Raw genomic sequence first — 22,455 nt, 5'->3', positions numbered from 1 at the left:
CCACTCATCCCATGCCAGAGGTTTGTTGCTCCCCATTCCCTTCTTCAACAGTCCCCCATTCTTCCTCATGCCAGATGCCCTATGTGCACGCGCATTCCCCCATTCCCTCCATGTCCTCCATTTCCTCCTTGCCCGCCCATGGCAGGCATTCTGTGTTCCCCCATTATCCCATACCAGGGTTCCCCAGTCTCCCTCTCTGCCAGAGATTCTGTCTGCTCCTATTCTGTCTCCCCCATATGAGGATCCTCTATTCTCTCCCGCATGCCAGGCGCTGTGTGTGCACGCTCCCAGTCCCCTCATGTCCCCTTCCTCACCAATACTGTTACTTGCCTGGGAGATAAAATTGTCAGTGTATCAACATGTTGAACTGTATTGGGAGGGTGAGTAAAGGTATTGGTGTTAGTGCGTACCATCAACTAGTTGTTTGATGGAGAATTGAAGCTGTGGCTGTACTAAACAGTTGCCAGGGGTGTGGTGTGTTCCTCCATTTTTCCCCTTATAGTTTTCCCCCAAATCAGTAGGGTTCTGGTCATTGACTCCTAAAACGTTCCCTGGAATTTTGAGCCAATGCATCATTCAGAAGTTATTGTGTTATAGACAGACACAGAAATGCTGTTGAGTTTACAACCTTTGCAAGCTTACCAGTCATTCTCTGGCCCATTCCTTATGCACCCCAACATTTTGTTTGATTTTTGATTGCAGTTGCACATTGAGCAGAATGGATGCGGTTAATTTAGAATCCTGCAAGGTATATGAGTAGTTTAAAATTATTCCTTCCAAAGTGCATTTCTTCGCACTTGTCGATACTGAATTTTGTATGTTCTGTTTCCCAGTCCCCTAGCTGGGTTAGGTGTCTCAGGACTGGAGAAAACTGTGAGGAACTGCAGACTTGACATAATTATTTAGGCATCTGCCAAGGTCACCACCTCCCTACTCCCCTACCTTTGTAGATTATTAAATGTCCTTCTCAGCACCATACCTTGGGACTCCTGACGTTAACCTTTTCACCATGATGAAAACTGACCACTGAAACTCTTCATTTCCAAGCCAGTTTCTGATCCTTGGACAGCACTTTTCATCCAATGATGATTTAGTTTATTTAGGTTCGGTTACAATATCATACTCTCTTCCTCTTTTCTGCCACACTGATGTACCCCCTACACATCCACAGTACCTTATACACCCCACTCTTTCCTATCCACCTGGATATGCATCCAGCTCCCCGCACCATTCACACAAGATCTCCCCTCCCCCACCACTTAGATTGGGGAATGGTTCCAGCTGAGCCTGGCTTCCCACTGCTACCCCTAACACTGGGGGTACCATCATCTAAGTGCTAGTTCTTATCTGCTGGCTCTTGTTCCCACTGTTCCTTCCCCCATCCTGGTGGGGGCTAACCTGGCTCTCTCATTCTCTCCGAGCAGGTGTTTGACAGCAGGCCCGTGCTCAGCGTTTGCCTGAAGGTAAGTGAGAACTCAAGTTTGCAGAGAATGGCAGCCTGATTGTGGTCCTTCAGGAATTGTTCCCTCGGTGGGGTGGGGAGCAGTTACAGAGCTCCTCTTCTCTATTAGGTCAGGCAGCAGATCTGCCTGTATCTCATGCCCAAATCCACTGGCTCTCTGCCCTCATTCGTGTCCAGACTGCCTAACAGCATGACTCCATTGGAGCTCCACTGCTAGTACTTCCCCGGCCTCTGCTGCCTGTAGAATCCCACACAGATAACAACTAAACCAGAGGCTCATAGAGCAGCCGCAGGCAGTTTTCACACCGAGCCCGGAAGGCAGCAGTATGTGTCCCTCCATTGCCCTCCTCTTTCCAGCTGGGACCTCATAGACTGGCTGCTTCATTGCTGTGTACTACTTATTGTTTCATTTTGTATTCCTAATAATATGATATAGCCCTGTGCATGACAGGAACTTTAATCGCTAGCAAAAGGAAATGTCCCTGCCTCTAAAGCTACCAGATTTGTTTGCAGTTGGATTTCAGTGCGACTACTCACAGGAAATGGAGATCCAAATCTAGTCCTTAAGTAGGAGAGAGCTGTAATGGACCTTTAGAAGAGATTGCCCTAAAAGAGAGGAACCATTTCCTGTTTACCTGAACTCCTTGCTAATGTGGAATTGCCCTTGGCTCATTCCAAGAGGAATTTAAAGTTTGGTTGGTGGAATAGCCAAATTCAGTAAGAAAAAGTGTGTGATGTATTTATTTATCATCTTTCTGCATTCACAGTACGGCCGCCTCTTTGTGGAAGCCTTCCTGAAGCTTGCCATGCCTCTCTTGGATTATAGCTTTAAAAAGCACAGGGTAAGAATTTCAGAGGCACAGAGACTTGCCTGAAATCCATTTGGAAGCTGAAGTAAGAGCAGAATGCAGCAGCCAGCTTCTTGAGTGCATTGCAGTAGTCCAGTCTTGAGAGGACAAAAGCATGGATCATACTTACATAGTCTACATCTGAAAATAATGTTTGCAGCCTCCTGGCCAGTGCAGACTTGAGAAGAGCCATCTTCATCACTTCAGCTGTGTAGTCATCTAAATACAACTGGGGTTAAAGCAAGCCCCTCATTTGTGAAATTTGGTTACAAGTGATGGATTTACACACTCAATAGGCAGTTTTGAGGTGACCTATGTCATGTCCTCCAGCCCATTAAATCAAACGATGGGCTAGGAGACATGCATGCAGGCTGATACGGTAGCAGAGTGCTGTTGGTAGGTCAATAGGTGGCTTTTTTTGGTCTGTGCCAGGTGGAGTTATTAGAAGCTGGAGGTCACAAATTTCATGGCATGGACCTCTGTCGCTTGGCCTATGTCTGCTAGTGTGGAAAGTAATCTCCACGCCAGACCTTTTTTCACACACACAGAATCCTCTGGCCTGGAAACTGATTGCTGGGACACCACATGCGCAGAGCACAGGAAGAGCTGGAGCTTGCAGTGTTTTGGCACCAAAGCAACCTAACAGCAAAGCCACAACCAGCACTTCCTCAGTCAGTTCTGGTTGGCTCCTTCTGTACCACATCAAGCAGCATCACTAAGCAGCTCTGCTGGGGAAGATCATTAGGCCACCGGCCTTAGGGTGCTGGCAGCAGACCTCCTGCCTGCTGCTGCTCCTCTCTCTTGCCTCCATCCCCAGACTATGACACTGGGGTTTAGTGGTGTGCTGATGCCCTAAGACCATTGAGTCGTACCCAGCATGACAGAGGGTTGGCCACCCCTTGCTGGAAATTCTTGCTGAACTAGGAGAGTGCCTCAGAGTAGTTGAAAGTTTGGCTGAAAATGACTCGTTCACATGCTGCGGTCTGCACCATGACTGTCTGGCCCACTGGAGAAAGTATGTTGACAGTTCCATAGTTGCCTAGAATTTGAGGCTTTCAAGATATCATGACTAGGGCTGAGATGAAACCCAGATGCATATAAAAAAATCATTTGGGCACCAAAAAATTGACATTTCCAGGGGCTTCTGTGGCCATGCTGGATGTGGTGTCTCAGTTGCCAGTCTCTGAGCAGTCTCTGGAGGGAGCAGGTTTGTGGTAAGTGCTAATGAACCAGACTCATCTGATATCAGCTGGTCTGTGCCTGATTAAACGCTTCTCCTGGAGTGTCCTCCCCAGGCTGCAGAGAACTAAGAAGCTCTGCTCCCTTGCTTCTGGAGGCAGGAGTGTGCTCTCTCTTTGCTCTCTCCTAGGCAGCCATATCTGAGACCACCCCACTCCTTTGAAGAGCTCAAGCCCCAGAGCACTTGGACAGTGTGAGTGTGCTCAGATGCCAGCTTTGAAGATCTTTAGGGTGCACAGTCCCCACTAGAATCTCTAGACAGGCCCCAAATTGCTACTTGTGGCTACCCAAACTTTTGAAGATGTTGGTCTCAGTCTCTGAGCTTGGTGGGGGCATTACAGACTACATGTTATTGCTGCCTGGGATGCAATGTGGGGCTGGCTGCTCTGTGACTGCAATGGCATTTCAGCCAGTGGGCAAAGCTGCTTGTGAAAAGTGATTTCTCCGCCCCCAAGGCACACTGATCCTATAGGTGCTGGGTTCTCTGCTAGAGAATAGAGAACAGATTCAGCTCAAAATTTCTGGCTTTACTTGGCTGTTTTGCAGAGCTGTGGAACAGAGTGGTGCCCATGATACATCTGATGAGACTATGCACAGAATTCAGCTCCCTTATGGCTGCCCTGTCTTAACTTGTTGGGTATTTTCTATGGAGTGGACAGAGTGTATGTCTTTATTATCTCTGCAGCACTGGTAGGATGAATAGGAGAGCTGATATTCTTGCTTCCAAGTTATCCTTTGTGATGGGTAGTAAATTCTTATAGATTTGAAAATTCAGTACCAGAGACTCAGGGTCCTCTCATTACAGGAAAGACGTGCAGAGTTGCTGAAAACTTATACAGCTGAGCACCAGACAACTTCATCACATGTGTGGCCATTCAAAGGTAAGGGAAACTCTAGAGTCTACACTAGTTCTTGTATTTGCAAGGCCTTACTAATCTGTGTTGATTTCTGTGTGTGTCTGTCACCACTGTCTCCTCACATGGTGTCTCCAGGGGTCCCACACAGGACTCCTCTTCACAGGAATGTGACCAAGATAAAGGTCCTGTCATGGTTGAAGTGTCCCAACATCAGTACTGCTCTGAGTTCAATAAGCACAGGTGGACGCCTACAAATTGTTCTGCACTCCCTTATAGCTGTCCCAGAGAATATGCTTCCCAGGTTTACTTATCTGCTCGGTCTCCTCTGTTGTCAAGGCCCATTAGTCCGGGAAAGTATGCAGTTCCATGGACAAGTTAATGATATAAAGGTAGGGGAGAGTCATTTGATTTATAAAAATCTACAGAATCATAAATTCAGTGGTCTCATCCTCTGTGGCCTGGCAAATGGGACTCATTCTCCCCAACAGCCCTCCCCAGCTCCGGTCCTCCAGTTGGTAGAAATGTTATACAATGTCGTCAGAAATGGGCTGAGTGGGTATCACTCAAAAACCACTTTCTCCCACAAACACAATAGTACCAAACATGAGAAACTAGAACATTCTATAGATACATATTCAGAAAAGGTTTTAAAATCAGCGGTTGTTAATTATACTGTAACACAGGGATGCATGCTGTACATAAAAAAGACACTGCTCTTTGGTATGCTAGGGAAGTTAGACTTGGCATTTAGGAGCTGAAAACATTTATTCACCAAAGTCTTCATCAGCGTTGTCCTCCATCTAGAGCACCACTGCTAGACACAGGTCACACTGACCTTGTCAGTGCCACATTCGCACATCTCAGTACATGGCAGGCTGCTGACCAAACATTTGCAGAAGGTGAGCATCTGGTCTTTGCACACAAGCATTTGATTAGCTGAAGGATTGATTCGGGAGCACATAGTATTTCACACACAAAGTGTGATCAGTCCATTCTCCAAGACTAACCCATTCCTGACAAGGAAGGGTAGTTTTGGATGCACCTCGATTATCCTAGAGCATTTCATTGCTTGTAATTTACCCTCTAATAGCAGGTATAAATGCACCCCTTTTTGGTGGCAATTTTTCTCCTGTGTCTGCTTCTTGGCAAACATAGCACTAACGTAGCCTCTGCAAGTGTTTGTAATGTTGGTAAACTTGGCATATCAATGCCTCCAGTGCATTTATGACCAAATCAGTGACTGCCTCAGCCATTCTGAGCACCTTCAGAGTGAGGAGAGAGTCTATGGAGGCTGAATCCAGTGCCTTCCAATATGATGATTTGGCCTTTCCAGCCAACCTTACCAGTGGGTCACATCTGAAAGGGCTTGGAAACTTGGCAGTGCAGTGGCATTAATGATCTGAGTGATAGGAAAACATTTCTGACCTGACGGCTGGGACTGCCTCCCTATTAATACAGCCCTGATAGCAGACCATCACAGCAGCATGAAGGGTACCTTTGCTATCTCCTGTATCTTCAGGGAAGTTTAAGTTATCCACAGCACAAAATATACACCTACGCTTGATGAGGTTTGGGGGAATGTTCATTCAGCTCCAAGAGGCAAAGAACACTGTTTGCAGCGGCAGTGTCAAGGCAAAGGACTCTAGTTGTAAGTGGAGCCATCGAAGCTGCTGTGCAAAAGCTGCTGGAGGAATTTGCTGAATGTTTTGGAATGAATTGTTAAACCAACAACCGCTTGTAGTGGTAGATTATACATATGCCTCATGATTGTTGTGTATGTGTTGGAGACCTGTTTCATTCAAGCACTCATACATGAGGCTTTGTAGTAAAATAGCAGCCTTGTGCTCTGCTTTCTTACTGTCATACTTGCTGCTGCTGAAGTCACTACAACCACCAAAGCACCACTTAAAGTAGTAGTACTATAGGTCACACACTGTTATTTTTTTCAGGTTTGGCATCAGCTATGGATCCCTGAAATGCTCAGATACTGCAGAACAAAATGCTTTTCTGTAAAAATTTAGCAGCTGCAAACAGTCTCTTCATATTACTGTTGAGATTAGTGCTTTCTTCCACTTTTGATAGTGCCACTTCTTTTGCAGCTTTTAAGAATATGCTCTGTGATTCATTTCAGTGGATAGGATTGCCAAGAACGACATCCATATCCTGTGTTTCATCTTCAGTAAGTGCTTTAAGAGCCTTTCTGCTAAGCATTTGCTCCTCTTCAATCCCATTCAAAGCACATATTTCTCTGCTCATAGCCTCTGTTTTGGATATCATCACCACTTTCCCATCCACTGGAGCAGTGGTTCTCAAAACCATTCCGCTGCTTGTTCAGGGAAAGCCCCCAGCAGGCAGGGCCAGTTTATTTACCTGCCGCGTCCGCAGGTTCGACCGATCGCGGCTCTCACTGGCTGTGGTTCACCGCTCCAAGCCAATGGGGGCTGCAGGAAGGGCGGCCAGCACATCCCTCAGCCCACACCGCTTCCCGCAGCCCCCATTGGCCTGGAGCGGCGAACTGTGGCCAGTGGGAGTTGCGATCGGCCGAACCTGCGGACACGGCAGGTAAACAAACCAGCCCAGCCCACCTGGAATTTTCCCTCAAAAAGCAACGGAACGCCTTTGAGAATCACTGCACTAGAGCTCTGTGAAGCAATGAACTCCAGCTGAGTCTTCAGTTTGTAGAAGTACAATCAATATTTGGTTATGTTGTGTTTATCTTTTGACACAATATATTACATGCATTCTTGTGTAGCACTCAGTGTGATGATATCCAGTATTTAATGTTCTCTCTAAGAGTGACTGCTTCATAGAGTTTCACACCTCTCTCAAGTGTTGAAACTGTGCTTAAGGGGAGGCTTCTGGCTTACTGAAGAGAAGCAGATTTCTTCTTGAAATGCATACCAGAGCTGGCACTTGTCCCAGCACCTTCAACTTTTTTCTGATGCTCGTTCTTCTTGAAATGCATACCAGAGCTGGCACTTGTCCCAGCACCTTCAACTTTTTTCTGATGCTCAATGTGCTTCCTCACCAGCCTTCCAAATTCATGTTATGGGCCCACTTCTTATAGCACATAAGGTGCCACCAAATGTTGTGTTTAGCCAGGTCCACTGCAGTGGTATTCTCCAAAGATTCAACTGCTAGTCAGTATTCTTTGTCTCCCCAATGATGCCTAAAAATGATTAAGACCAAAGTAAAAACAAGGATTTTGTAATAAATTAGTCTGGGAATGTAATTAATTATGTTATGTAATGTATGTTATGTAGCTGTGTGCCTACTGTTTGGGGATGGATTCCAGTAATTTTTGGCCCAGTACTGATGTCTTAACCAGTGCCTCATCACCACTTTTGGCATAATAAACAAAGCTGATAATCAATATCACTGGACCGCTTTTTTGCCGATGATAGCAAATCAGCTTGAAGCACTCCTTCCATTTATAGAAATCTGTAACATTAAAAAACTAATCAGGTGTCCTGTTCTGAGCATTAACTGATAAAACAGACTAACAGCCAAGGAACACAGCTTAACTTGCGAGGGCTGCATGTTTGGCATGCCTGTTCAACTATGCTTTCATAAAATGTTGATTTTTAAACATTTTTTCCAATATCTATCTACAGCATTGTTCTAGGTTTGTCATGTTTAGTATTATGGGAGAAGGAGCTTTCATGTTCATGGGAGAAGGAGCTTTCAATGATACCCAACTCGACCCATTTCCAACAACGTTGTATTATCAAAATTTCAACCAACTGGAGGACCTGGAGCTGGGAGCCAGGTGGATGGGGCAGTAAGTTCCCCATGCCATGCCACGCCACAGAGGATGTCACTATTGAAATTATGATTCTGTAGATCTTTATGAATCAGGTGACACTTCCCTTACCTTTCTATCACTAACTTCCCTTAGACAGAGATTTTATTATATTAAGCTTGCAGACTATATTACCTACCACCATGAGGCTTTGCACTGGGACTCCAGGACCTAGGCTAGCCACTTCTCCCACTCCTTCCCACTGTAGGCTTATTCATTATGCACAGCCTCCTAGGTATCCTCCAAGTTGCTGATTGTGAACAGCAGCCACCCTCAAGCATTGAAAGATCCAGATCACTCCCTAACTCAGCTATTGATCAGCTGCACATCAGCAGCACAAAAGACTCCATGCTGTAGCACAAATGCCTTCCCTCCTCAGGCTTTGTCACCAGTGAGAGAGCAGAGTTGCTGGACCCATCGCAGCAACTGGCACATCTGGTTTCCTTTAGTAGGGCGGAAGTGATTGTGCTCTCCTGCAAAAGCATCATCTGTCAAAGGCTGAGGACGTGAGGAGGACTAAGCTCAGAGGTCCTGCAGCCACTGGGAATTATGGTTTCCATTATAGGACCCTGGGCATAGGAGCATGCTTGACCTCTATGCTCTCCCTGTTCATAGAATCATAGACTTTAAAGTCAGAAGGGACCATTATGATCATCTGGTCTGACCTCATGCACAACGCAGGCTACAGAATCTCACCCACCCACTTCTGTATCAAACCTGTGTCTGAGCCATTGAAGTCCTCAAATCATGGTTTAAAGTTGTCAAGATGCAGAGAATATTTCTGCAAGTGACTCCGTGCCCCATGCTGCCAGAGAAGGTGAAACCCCCCCAGGGCCTCTGCCAATCTGTCCTGGAGGAAAATTCCTTCCCAACCCCAAATATGGCATCAGCTAAACCCCTGAGCATGTGGGCAAAACTCACCAGCCAGACACCCAGGAATGATTCTCTGTAGTAACTCAGATCCCACCCCATCTACATCCATCACAAGCCATTGGCCATATTTACCGCTAATAGTCAAAGACCAATCTCATTATACCACCCCCCCCCCCCCATAAACTTATCAAGCTTAGTCTTGAAGCCAGGTATGTCTTTTGCCCCCACTACTCCCCTTGGAAGGCTGTTCCAGAACTTCACTCCTCTGATGGTTAGAAACCTTCTTCTAATTTCAAGTCTAAACTTCCTGATAGCCAGTTTATATCCATTTGTTCTTGTGTCCACATTGGTACTGAGTTTAAATAATTCCTCTCTCTCCCTGGTATTTATTCTTCTGATATATCTGTTCTCTCAACGGAGCCTGCAGGAAGGTGACTACAGGAACAGAATTGGTTTGGATGCCGCCTCATGTTTCCCTGAGATGGTGGCATGCCCCCCACTCCTTCCCCGATGGAGAGGAGCGACCCAAGAGATCCCAGCACATGGTTATCTCTGTAGATACTAGTGGAAAAGTATGAGGAGCAGCCTTCCTGTCTCATTTGGGCCAGGGATTGCGAACAGAAATCACGATGTCAGCTCTAGCCTACATTAACAAGATGAGACACAAGAAGCAGATCTCCAGCCAAGGAGACAAAAAAAACCTCTTCCTCTGGGCAGAATCTCACCTGCTTGGCATCTTGCTTAGGAGACGGATTAGCTCAACCAGCAGGATCTCCTGCAGGGAATGCTTCCACTTCAAGCAAGTAATTCACCTGATTTGTTCAGTGGGAGGTGTCCCAGCCCTCTGTTCATTGTAGAGCTTGGCTTTCAGCTGAATCAGTTCTGCAGCCATCACAGAGAGGTGAAGGTAGGGCAGAGGACAATTTTCCCATCCATAGTGGTCCATTGCTCTCGAGTGGGGAGGGAGGCCGCTCCACCTCATTACACATCAAAGAGACTTCTATCTCTTCAAAGAATCCATGTCTTGACTTCTACCCCACGCAGAGCTCCTCTGCCTATCCCAGTGCTGGCAGAGGAGCAGAGAAGGTTCCGTTGCCTCAGACTGACTGACTGCCCAGGATCTGGTACACTGATGTTCCTGTCCCAGAAAAATCCCATTGCCCATTCCTCTGGCTGTCCCATGGCCCCTGGCAGATTCTGCTTGAAGGCCTGGTGCCTGGAGAGGTCTATTTTAGCAGAGTAAGAAGAGTAACAGCAGAGTGGATGGCCCTAACTGTACCTTAAAGACCATGTTTGCATCTCTTTTGAGGAAACTAATACAGCATCAGCATTCTCTCTTCAGTTTTTTCCTCTTCGATACCTGACCGTTACAAACTTAACTCCAGCCTAGTGAAATGTTTACCAGGAAATTTCCTTAGGTTTTTAACCCATGTGAGAATGCTTGGAGCCAGGAATCCCAGGGGAGCCTGTGTGCTGTGTAGGGACTCTTTGGAAGTCTGACGGGAGAGGCCATTGAGACAGGGAGGAAGGGCACTGCCAACGAGCAGGAATTTATAGCCTTTTAGATAAATTCTAGGATCTTGTGCTCCCTCTTTCTAAAGCACTATGTGCAGAGTATGCAGCTTCCATCACTCCACCTGGTGGCTGGTACATTTTAGTGAGGGGAAATGTGTGTATGGTAGACACTGGCTGACTCTGATGCCTTCTGAGAGGAGACTGGCAAAACAAGGACTAGCCTTGAGCAAAGACAATAGGATGTGATCTACTCAGAAGAGTTTTATATCACTGCTACAGGCCCCTGGCTGAGTAGATGGGTTCCAGGAGAAACTGGGCCCTCCATAGAACTGAACAGATTAAGGGGAATGAGTTGGATTTGTGTGTGGAGTTATCGGCTGGACAGGGACATTTGGGCTCACTTGGCCTTTCTCCATATTGGATAGGAATTTTGGGTTGCTCAGGGGAGTAATTTTGTCTCCTCTTGCGCAAAAGGCTAAAATAAGGTTGCAAAGATTTTTAATCTTTTTTTATATAAATCAGGCTTAAACGTGTTTGGGGCTAGAGATGGCAGCATTCTCCTCGGATTATTCTAGCCACACAAGATCCCTGGTTGCTTTTGCATCTCTTCTTTACACCAAGATGCCTCACTGCATAGATTTTAAATAACAGGAGAAGCTAAGCAAGAATTAGGTGTAATTTCACTGTGTTTGTGTCCCATATTTAGATTCACCAAGACTTAGGATTGACCAACCACGTGCCTTTATTGAAAAAGTCCTGGAGCATTTGTATACCGAGTAAAAGCCATGTTGGCCTTCAACCACTGTCAGGAAGCATTCTGGGTGGGCATCCTCAAAAATAGGGACCTGCAGGTAAGGATCACAGCACTGCCAGTCCTGTGAAGTGATTTCCCCCCCTTTATTTTTTTTGCTTTAGATTCTGTCACAGCTCAGGGAAATTGCACCTGTATTCCCTCTCCATGGTCCAGCATGGGCACCCACTCTCAGGCTTCCAGCTCCCCAGCCATCGCCTCTCTTGGCTGAAGATTCACATCTCTCTCCCACTTGACCAAGATATTTCCAGGCCACACACTCCTGTGCCTACACTGTGAGTTCCCCAGCAAGGCAGACTGGCTAAATATGCCTGCGTTGCCTTCTCCTCAGAGGTTATAAACAGTGTAATTTCCCACAGTGAAGTTACCATACAGCTCTTTCCAAGCAAACATGTTTATTCCTAAGGAGAAAGCGTTACAGAGAAAACATTAAAAACAATAAAAGAACCTACATGCATTAGGAAACATTCCTTCGTATCTGCAAACCGTACGAGAGGCCGATCTGCTGACTTTGATGCCAAATCCTTGTTGAGGTTGGGATGATTTCTGGTAAGAGTCTGACATTTACTGATAAATAATGACCTACCAGGACAGAAACAGAGTAGATGTGCCCACAATAAAATTGCTATTGGCCATCTAAAAATAATTGTTAGTATTAAATTAAACAAAAGCATTACTTTGCTTGGAAAAGTGACTCTAAAAAACCTAATGGTATGATTAGGTATTTATTGAGTGTCTCTTGACTCCAGATCGAATACCGTATGCTCAGATTACAAAGAAAACAATGTTTTGTTTCCTAATGTCCAGCCCTGCAATTCAGCCTGGAAACTGTGACTCAAGTTACATCTTGTACATCATCATAATCATCAGTAAGATGAAGTATACATTTACTCTAGTCATCAAAGTCAGCAGATCGGCCTTTCATATAGTTTGCAGATAGGAAGGAATCATTCTTGCATGGTCGCTTTTCAGAGTAAAACTGCACCTTAAATACACTTAAAAACTAAAATATAAATTCGAAGTGTAAATGTTTTCAATCAATAAAATGAATTATTTGTAAGTGTATTATATTAATCGGTTTATTCTCATCGTTCAGTAAGCATGCCTCCGCTTCGTTCACTGAACACCAACTAGCTTATGTAGTCAGGGCCAGATTCTGATCTGAGTTTCACCAGGGTAAATCCAGAGTAATTCCAATAATGTCAGCATATAGAATTTGACCCCGAATGAAGCAGGAGTTCTGTAGACCCCTGTATCATTCACTATTTACTCCTGCCCTCTTGGCTGTGCACTGAATGAGACAGCGGTCTTGCAGAACTGTAGTATATGACCAAGTCATTCAGACACTGTGATGCCCCTCGTGTTTTTGAGTTAAGATTGTACAGAAAGTCTTAACTTTTTGGTATTTACTGACTTCTGAGTGCTTCACTATAACATTAATATTCTCCTGCCAGTTTTTTGTATTGAAGTCAGTGACAGAAAGACACTGCTCTCACAAGCCTTTCCCCTTGCAACTGGTCTTCACCAACAGTAGCGTAACTAGAAAGAACCCAGAGTCACGTAAGGCCCTATTCATTTTAAAAACTAAGAAGAGTTACTTTTGGTTTAACTGCCTGCACTACAAGCATGCTTGTTCAGAGAAATATCAGTGGGTGTCTGCATTTTTAGTGAATTGATGCTGTATATTTTTGCACGAGTTCTTTAAGTTAAGAGAGCATACGTTTTTTACTGATCCTCACTTGGATGAAATTCAGAGGTCCTTGTGCACCACTTCACTGCTGCTCTGCAGGCTGGGATGGGGAATAACTGGTACATAGGCTTGTTTGGGGCCGTATGCACCGAGAAATGCTATCCAGAGACAAGAACAAATGGACAGTTTTTATTTTTGCAATATTTGACATTTAGGGGGCCCTGACTGCCCTTACCTTTTCCCTTCTTTCTGATGGCTGGCACTTCGACTTGCAAAAAGGACAAGGGCCAGTTGGGGGCCCCAAAACTGCCAAACCTCATTTCATATTTAAAAAAAAAAAAAAAATAGGTCAAGCCTGACCATTTTCTTTCCCCACCCCCACTGCAGTGAAGCAGGACGGGGGGGGTGGCAGCTCATCTCTGTAGAGAAATCTTATTTGCAATCAAATGCAGTGCATTTCTGTTCCAGTAGGGGTTGCTATTGCTGCTCCAGGCATGAATTTGCCTCATAAAGTATTTACCACATTTACTTTAGGGAGAAGAGATCCTGTCTCAGGATTCTGAAGAGAATGACCCAGGGGAGGGAGTTTCCAAACTCCCCAGAGAAGATCCTGCTGAGGTATTTCTGTACACGGCAGCAGTGCCTATTGCTTTTATGGTTCCTGAGCATTCCTGGTGGTATTTCAGTTGAGTTACACTTGTGGTGATCTTTGTGTCTGCTCTCTCTGCAGGGCAGGAGCAGAGACCATCTCTCTCACTTGTTCAGCTCCATGACAGCATGTTCTCCTCACCATATTAGAGTCCTGCTGCCTACTGAAAAAAATCTATCTTAAAAAAATGCAGACAGCAAAGCCCTTGGGTTTTCTTGACTGAATTAATAACCTGAACGCTGCAAGCACAATCAGTCTTGTTGCTATTCTCACCAAATGCAGTTTTTTCTTAAACATTTGCTGCATTGATTTCAAGATGAGGCATGGCCCCTTGGTATGGTTAGAAGGCCCTGTGCCACAGTAGGTAAATCAATAGGGAGTGCTTTGCTTTTCTTCAGATGAGCTGGACAGAGGCTGGGGGTACATCCTGGACTTAAGTTAAGCTAAAGAAAGTCCAGATGAACCAAAACTGGGACCCCAAATCAACCAGCCTATTTCCTTTTCTGGCTACTAGGAAGCAAAGACACTCCAGCTCCCTCTTGTGTCTGTTGGAATGGGAGGAATACTGGTGTCCCGCTGGCAGTCATTGAAGTGAAAGCTGAAAACGCCTTATTAGGCCCCATTTTATCCCTCTTCCTACTGCGCTGGGTAAGGGCAGGATTGTTTCCCTACAGCACACTATTCCCGAGCAGCTTAATGGGTAGCTCCACCCACGTGCTTCTGTAGGCAGGTGCAGACTCCCACCAGCCCCTCTTAAGGCCCTTTCCCAGTCACCAGCTGCTTGTGGCTATTTTCTTACACATACACACTCTTTTTTTCTCTGCCTGTTCCCCACCTTCGGCCTGAGTGAACCTGCTGCTTAGGACAGTGGTTTCTCTGTCTCTTTCCCACTCCTGGAAGAGAGAGGCCTGCGCCTTTGCTGGTGTCCTGCGTAGTGGCTCTCCCCAGCAGCGGCTCTCAAGCAGTCCCTCAAGCTGCAAGCATGAGCTCCAACAACCTTGTTGACAAACATAGATTCCATGGCCAGTGTGATCATCTTTCTGACTTCCTGAAAAATAGAGGTAAACTGCCCACAATAATTCCTACAGCAGATATTTAGAAAAAAACAGCCAATCTTGAGTTAAATTGTCACTGATGGAGAATGACTCCAATTACAATGAATTACTCACTATTCATGGAATATCAGGATTGAAAGGAACCTCAGGAGGTCATCTAGTCCAAGCACCTGCTCAAAGCAGGACCATCCCCACTAATTATCGCAGCCAGGGCTTTGTCAGCCTGACCTTTAAAAACCTCTAAGGAAGGAGATTCCACCACCTCCCTAGGTAACCCATTCCAGTGCTTCATCATCCCTCTTAGTGAAAAAGTTTTTCCTAATATCCAACCTAAACCTCCCCCGCTGCAACTTGAGACCATTACTCCTTGTTCTGTCATCTGCTACCACTGAAACAGTCTAGATCCATTCGTCTTTTGAACCCCCTTCAGTAGTTGAAAGCAGCTATCAAATCCCCCCTCATTCTTCTCTTCTCCAGACTAAACAAACCCAGTTCTCTCAAGCCTCTCCTCATAAGTCATGTGCTCCAGCCCCCTAATCATTTTTGTTGCCCTCCGCGGACTCTTTCCAATTTTTCCACATCCTTCTTGTAGTGTGGGGCCCCAAACTGGACACAGTACTCCAGATGAGGCCTCACCAATGTCAAATGGAGGGGAATGATCACATCCCTCAATCTCCTGGCAGTGCCCCTACTTATACAGCCCAAAATGCCATTAGCCTTCTTTGCAACAGGCATACTGTTGACTCATATCCAGCTGCTCATCCACTGTAACCCCTACGTCCTTTTCTGCAGAACTGCTTCTTAGCCATTCGGTCCCTAGTCTGTAACACTGAATGGGATTCTTGCGTCCTAAGTGCAGGACTCTGCACTTGTCCTTGTTGAACCTCATCAGGTTTCTTTTGGCCCAATCCTCTAATTTGTCTAGGTCCCTCTGTATCCTATCCCTATCCTCCAGTGTATCTACCACTCCTCCCAATTTAGTGTCATTTGCAAACTTGCTGAGGGTGCAGTCCATGCCATCCTCCAGATCATTAATGAAGATATTGAACAAAACCGGTCCCAGGACTGACCCTTGGGGCACTCCGCTTGAAACTGGCTGCCCACTAGACATGGCGCCATTGATCACTACCTGTTGAGTCCGATGATCTAGCAAGCTTCTGTCCATTCATCCAGCCCATACTTCTTAACTTGCCGGCAAGAATACTGTGCTGTTAAAAATGTACACCTTATTTCTAGTCTGAATTGCCTAGCTTCAACTTCCAGCCATTGGAGCGTGTTATGCTTTTCTCTCCTAGATTGAAGAGCCCATTATTAATATTTGTTCCCCATGTAGGTACTAATAGATTGTGATCAAGTCACCCTTAACTTTCTCTTCATTAAGCTAACTCAAATGAGTTTCCTTGAGTCTGTCACTATAAGGCATGTTTCTAATCCTTTAATGATTCTTGTTGCCACCCAGCACCTCTTCCTCTGCCAGCTAACTTCCCTATTCCAGTCGGTGTGGCAGTGCCTAGTCCTCCAGGATCAGAGACAGCAGTATAGAGCTACACAATAGGCAGGTTTAGAGGATCAGGCAGGAGATTCTGCTCTCTTTCCCCTCAAGACACTTCCCTCAGGATTCTCTGCACTCTCCCTTCCACATCCAGTTCTCCTCCTTGGGTCAGTACACCACCCACTCACACACCTCTCAGCCCTATGCAGCCACTTCAGCACTCGTTGGTATCCACTGTTGTCATAAACAGATAGCTAAGGGTTAATGTCTCTTTCACCTGAAGCACCTGACCAGAGGACCAATCAGAAAACCGGATTTTTTCAACTTTGGGTGGAGGGAATTTGTGGCCGAGGTCTTTGTTTTCTGGCTGCCTGCTTTCTCTGAGCTTTGAGGAGTAGTTTCTACTTTCTAGTCTTCTGTTTCTAAGTGTAAGGACAAAGAGATCAGATAGTAAGTTATATGGTTTCTTTCTTTGGTATTTGCATGAATATAGTGCTGGAGTGCTTTGATTTGTATTCTTTTTGAATAAGGCTGTTTATTCAATATTCTTTTAAGCAATTGCCCTGTATTGTGTCACCTTAATACAGAGAGAACATTTGTATGTATTTTTTCTTTCTTTTTTTTTAATATAAAGCTTTCTTTTAAGACCTGTTGGAGTTTTTCTTTACTTCAGGGAAATTGAGTCTGTACTCACCAGGGAATTGGTGGGAGGAAGAAATCAGGGGAAATCTGTGTGCGTTGGATTTGCTAGCCTGATTTTGCATTCCCTCTGGGGAATAGGAAAGTTCTTTTTGTTTCCAGGATTGGGAACAGAGAGGGGGAGTCACTCTGTGTAGTTTCACAGAGCTTGTGTCTGTGTATCTCTCCAGGAGCACCTGGAGGGGGGAAGGGAAAAAGGATTATTTCCCTTTGTTGTGAGACTCAAGGGATTTGGGTCTTGGGGGGTCCCCAGGGAAGGTTTTCAGGGGGACCAGAGTGCCCCAAAACACTCTAATTTTTTGGGTGGTGGCAGCAAGTACCAGGTCCAAGCTGGTAACTAAGCTTGGAGGTTTTCATGCTAACCCCCATATTTTGGACACTAAGGTCCAGATCTGGGACTAAAGTTATGATAACTGTGTTGCTAAAACAGCTTGGAAATGCTGTGCAAGCTGGTGAGTTATAAGATACAAGGAATCATGAGAGTTTGACCTCTGCTCTCACAATTCTCCAAAACCAGAGGAATCCTATAATGCCTGGCAAAAAATGTTTGAGAATGGACTGATGGGGTGCAGTAAAGAGATACAGTCCCAGAGGACCTTGTGGCTCAGATCAGTGCAGCAGAGTACTAATGGAATGCTAGCAGACTGGATATGGGGTGAAATTTCAGGGCTTCTTAAAGCTATGCAGCATAGATGCACTGAGTGGTTGGTGGAACAAATGTACAAGATGGCTGATGAAGTACAAATCATGCAGCTCTAGTGCAGACAACACCTACACGAGAGAAATATTGGGCCCTTTTTTGTTTGAATACTGACATTTCTGGCCTGCCAACGATCACTTATGAGGACTTGTATGCAGTCCTTGGTTCTATAAACATTTTTTCTCTTTTCCAGGAGGAAGGTGACATTTCAGGGAGCGAGGGTGGATCCGAGCACAATGATGATGATGAAGAGAGCTCTGAGTAGACCTTGCAGCCTTCTGTTAGCTCACCATGGCATAGAAGCTTGGTATTATCCAAAACAATCCACACCTGTCACAGCTGAATAGGCTTGGAGAATTTAATACTGTGCAACAGTAAAGAAGGTTCCACTTGTAGTCAGGTCTTTATAGATGGGATTTAGTCCCCACTTAGTGTTCGCTGTGCAGTCTACATTGGTTGGGAGTTTTGCACCCAGACATATTGAAAAAAGGAAAACCTAGAACCATTTTTATTTGTTCTTGCCTCCAGATGCTCCCTAACAAACTCTTTTCCATATAAATTCCTTTCCTTCTCTGCTGCTCTAGGGAATGGATTTCAAGGGGAAACTCTGTGGCTTTCTGTCTAGAAATGCACTGAAAGTTTGGATTAGTTGCCAAAGTGAGAGAAGTGATATTTACTGAAAGAACTTATCCTGTTCTTGTACAGTATCAATGAAATATTTGCACAGAACCCACCTTCCTCAACAGTCCAGCCCTTGAGCCCTTGTAAGAATTACCTTCTTGCATTGGCCCTTTATGTTCCCACTAACGAAGGCATTTGGATTGCTCTCCCATTGATTTTTCTGTCCCAATAAAGTGCTCATTAATGGTGAGAGAAAGGCTTGTCATAGGCTGTTTTTTGTAATTTACAACTAATTCCAAAGCCTTGTTTACTAACTCATTGAATAAACTGAAGTCCCTGCCCTGGACATGTATGGGCACAGCATAAAGCTCTCCTTGTGGGAAAAGCTCCCTGGCTGTGTAACAGCTCCGCCTAACATGCCTTTTACAGAGCTTGGCCTGGATGGGCGGGTGGGGCAGCCATGGCTGTGATGGTTACAGAGGGGCGTGGCTATGGGGGGGGTCCTGGCTATAAGGAGGGTCAGAGGGGTGCCTATATGGGGTGGGGTAGCAGTGGCTATAAGAAGAGTAGCGGGTGTTGGGGGTGGCTAGAGGTGGCTGTAGACGGGGTTGCCTCGGAGTCAGGGGGACTGGGGCCAGAGGGCGTGGCCGCAGGGTGGTAGAGACCGTAGCTAACCTCGCCCTCCTGGGCTCTTCCCAGGGCGGGGTGCCCGAGGCGGGCTGTCCACCCCCGGCTCGGGGCAGGAACTAGGCGGGTCTCCGCTGGGGCGGGCGGATTCGGGTTTCCGGCAGGCTCCTCCCGTCTCGCGCTCGCGAAGAGCGGGGCTCCAGCTATGTCCCTTGGCGATCCGTGTCCCGCACATGCGCAATGCGGCAGGGGGCTAGGCGGCGCCGCAGGGGGCGGGGCTGGGTGTGGGGTGGCGGCGGCCATGTCGCTGCAAGAGGACCCGGTGCAGCGCGAGATCCACCAGGACTGGGCCAACCGCGAGTACATCGAAGTGATCACCAGCTCCATCAAGAAGATCGCGGATTTCCTCAACTCCTTCGGTGCGTGCGCGCTCGGCTCGGTCGGGCTCCTCCCGCCGGTTCCCCCGGCCGGCTCCGCCTTCACCCCTCGACTCCAGCCCCCATCCCTCCTAGTGAGGTCTGGGCCGGCTCGACCTTCGCCCCCACCCCAGTTCGACTCTATCCTCCCAGGCCTGGCTCCACCCCACCCGGGCCCCGCCGGCCGCCGCGCTCTCTTCGGGCGGGTTCTGGGGTCGGGGCTCCCCGGTAGGCGGAGCGGGGGGCGCACCTGTCCTAGTGGCCGGGTACTGCGGAGCCTGAGGCCGGTGCAGCCCCTGATCCGACCCTTCTCCCGCAGACATGTCCTGCCGCTCCCGGCTCGCCACCCTCAACGAGAAGCTGACCGCGCTGGAGCGACGGATCGAGTACATCGAGGCCAGGGTGAGGGGTAGAGCAGGGGAGGTAACACTAGGGGATAGGCCTGGAGTGGGAGGAGGGGTTGCCTTGCGAGTAGCTGGGTGCGGGCTCAGCCCATGCTTAGCAGCTCAGGGACAGTATTGCCCTGCTCTCCCGCCCAAACCGCCCAGCTAGGCAGTAACACTGTGCCCAGCACCAACCTCCAGCTAATTTTCTCTTTACACAGGGGGGGATGGGTGGGACTCCTACAGAGAGCCCTACTGTGCTAGTTGTTACCGAGGGGTGGTGTTGCAGGCCTTTCTCCTGAACAATAGTCCTGGAGCTCTTGCCCTCTGCATGCTGGTGGGCATCTGAGCAGTACTTACATTGGGGCATTGGTTTTGGCTAAAAGGGCGTGGAGGGAGAACTGAGATCTTGGTGAATTGATGACACTAGCCTGGAGAGGACTCCTGCCCTTCCCAGCCTCGTTGTGAGGGATGACTTTTACCCAGTTCCCAGTGTAGGTTGCTCATTAACGTTACCTGAGTGGGCGGACTGGCTAGCCCTTGGTGACTGCAGGCTATGCTCTCTTGTGGCAGGTAACAAAGGGCGAAACTCTGACCTAACTGCAGAAGGCTGGTGGGGAGCTGACCTGGAGAAGATTGTGTGGCTGTGCCAGAGTTGACTGTCAGGCATCTGATTTCTTCATTACTTCTTATTGGTGACAGGACTTCAGCTTGTTTCTGCGATGCAGTATCCCTGCCTTCAGTGCATGGCTCCAGAGTGAATCCAGAGGAAATTGATAAAATGCAAATGAGCATGTTGAATTCAGTGATTTTTGTACAGACAGATTCATGCAGCTATCAAATACTCCTGCACCCCTTAATCTCTCTGTAATTCCCAGCTGAGCATGTAGAACTCACAACACTTTGTAGCTACAGAATCTCTCTGGCCAAAGGTCACTTTGTGGGAAGAAAACTTCTCTTGGGAGCTGACCAGCTGACGAAGTGAGTGTCCGTGCTGTTAGTGGGCCACTGCACTGGTGGTTTCCATTCCTTTAGCAAAGTGGTTCTCAACCAGGGGTCTGGGGACCCCATGGGGGCTGCAAGCAGGTTTCAGGGGGTCCTCCAACAGAGCCAGTTAGACTCACTTGGGCCCAGGGCAGAAAGCCAAAGCCACACTGCATGGGGCTGAAGCTTGGGGCCCTGAACCCTGCCACCAGGGGCTGAAGCCAAAGCCTGAGCCATGTAGCTTCAGTGGAATGTCTGTGGCATGGGGCCCCAGGCAAATGTGCTGTTTCTACCCCGTAACACTGGCCCTGGCTTTTATATGCAGAAAACAAGTTGTGCCACAAGTGGGCTGTGGAGTTTTTATTGTGTGTGGGGGGGTGGAGGGGGGCTTAGAAAAAAAAGTTAAGAACCCCTGCTTTAGCAAACACTGCAACTTAAATCTCTTAGCAAAAATGTCAAGTATATCCATCGTTCCAGTCTGCAAACAGAGCAGTAGATGTGCAGTGTGTGTTTGGGCAGGGGAGAGGAGTCAGGGGAATTGGTTATGTGCCAAGATTAAACTCTCTGGGCTGGGTGGGTTTCGGAGTTTTCTGTGTCTTTTGTATTCAGTAGTGTCACGTGGGGGTGTCTTCCCTTTGTGTTTCAACAATAAACTGCCTCTACTGATGGGGTCTGAGCTGATCTATAGCTGGAGTGCGTTGTCTGTCTGGGATGCCGGGGCAGGAGCATGGCCATGGAGTGCAGCTGGCCAAGAGAAGTGACAATGGCCTGTTACTGTAACAGCTGTAGTTGCCTTTTGCTATTTTTCTCTTCCTTCCCTCCTCCACCAATTCCTGCCCCAGTGGGCTTCGCTCCTACCCCCTAAAATGTTTAGTGATGGAATAGTTAATGGTGCCAGTGCACTAAGTTGGAGTGCTAACACTCCAGTCCTGTTAACAGGGATGCTCACCCCACTGAGTCACTGTTGGGCTCTCTGCAGACAGAAGTAGCCAGCACTGCAGTGGTGCTGTGGGTCCTAGCTGAAAGTCATGAGATTTTTGGTGAGCTCATGGGTATCTTTGGCCTCCTGGTTTCTTGGGGCTGACTGGTCACATCAACAAACAGCTAGAAACTGATGGGTTTTAAATGAAAGCTGAATTATCCCCTAATCCCAAAACTCCAGGAGCTGGGCCATTCAGGGTTGATGGTTGTGTCTGTCACCTTGGCCACATCCAGACTAGGGTATTAAAATCGATTTTAGATACGCAACTTCAGCTACGTAAATAACGTAGCTGAAGTCGAATTTCTAAAATCGAGGTACTCACCCGTCTGGACGGCGCGGCATCGATGTCCGCTGCTCTCCGTGTCGATTCCGGAACTCCGTTCGGGTTGATGGAGTTCCGGAATCGATGTAAGCGCTCTCGGGGATCGATACATCGCGTCCAGACTAGACGTGATATATCGATCCCCGAGCAATTGATTTTAACTCGCCGATGCTGTGGGTTAGTCTGGACGTGGGCCTTGAGCCATAGCGGTGGAAGGAGAGGAATGAGTGCTCATAAGGGGGAGTGGAAGGAAGAGTCTAGCTGCTCTGGTAGGCCCAAGTCTTTCTTGCTATCCTACTGTCTTGGCAGCCTTCAGAAAAGTGTTTCTAATATGCTGTTCTCTTCTTTAGTCTAACAAAGAAAGTTGAGAAGGGGATTACCCCTTACTATATTTATAGCAGCAAACACTAAGTGAGGAAAGGCTCTTT

The 22,455-nt window shown here is 47.1% G+C and overlaps 2 protein-coding genes across 2 annotated transcripts in view; both read left to right on the top strand.

Annotated features, from left to right (window-relative positions):
* The window catches only part of FANCD2 (FA complementation group D2), a 146,395-nt gene extending 127,760 nt beyond the window's left edge, over nucleotides 1–18,635 (top strand). The window contains 7 exon segments of the mRNA XM_030570879.1: nucleotides 1,425–1,463; nucleotides 2,230–2,305; nucleotides 4,357–4,430; nucleotides 11,303–11,358; nucleotides 11,360–11,447; nucleotides 13,632–13,715; nucleotides 17,886–18,635. Of these exon segments, the coding sequence (XP_030426739.1) occupies nucleotides 1,425–1,463; nucleotides 2,230–2,305; nucleotides 4,357–4,430; nucleotides 11,303–11,358; nucleotides 11,360–11,447; nucleotides 13,632–13,715; nucleotides 17,886–17,957 (489 nt within the window). The 3' untranslated portion in view covers nucleotides 17,958–18,635.
* Nucleotides 18,636–19,200: 565 nt separating this feature from the next.
* On the top strand, nucleotides 19,201–21,410 carry LOC115655300 (probable protein BRICK1). The gene is made up of 3 exons (XM_030570592.1): nucleotides 19,201–19,359; nucleotides 19,676–19,758; nucleotides 20,313–21,410. Exons 1-3 carry the CDS (start codon nucleotides 19,242–19,244, stop codon nucleotides 20,337–20,339), a joined length of 228 nt encoding a protein of 75 aa, XP_030426452.1. The 5' UTR covers nucleotides 19,201–19,241; the 3' UTR covers nucleotides 20,340–21,410.
* Nucleotides 21,411–22,455: the final 1,045 nt, after the last annotated feature.

This window comes from Gopherus evgoodei, chromosome 7 (assembly GCF_007399415.2).
Source record: "Gopherus evgoodei ecotype Sinaloan lineage chromosome 7, rGopEvg1_v1.p, whole genome shotgun sequence".
In the NCBI taxonomy this organism is placed as follows: Eukaryota; Metazoa; Chordata; order Testudines; family Testudinidae; genus Gopherus; species Gopherus evgoodei.
This window is presented reverse-complemented; position numbering and strand designations above follow the sequence as displayed.

Bases quoted from the DNA above. Each gene is read 5' to 3' on its own strand.
- LOC115655300 (XM_030570592.1), top strand. From the start codon at position 19,242: ATGTCGCTGCAAGAGGACCCGGTGCAGCGCGAGATCCACCAGGACTGG. The intron at 19,360-19,675 runs GTGCGTGCGCGC...CTTCTCCCGCAG, and splicing joins GGATTTCCTCAACTCCTTCG to ACATGTCCTGCCGCTCCCGG. The intron at 19,759-20,312 runs GTGAGGGGTAGA...CTCTTGTGGCAG, and splicing joins TCGAGTACATCGAGGCCAGG to GTAACAAAGGGCGAAACTCT.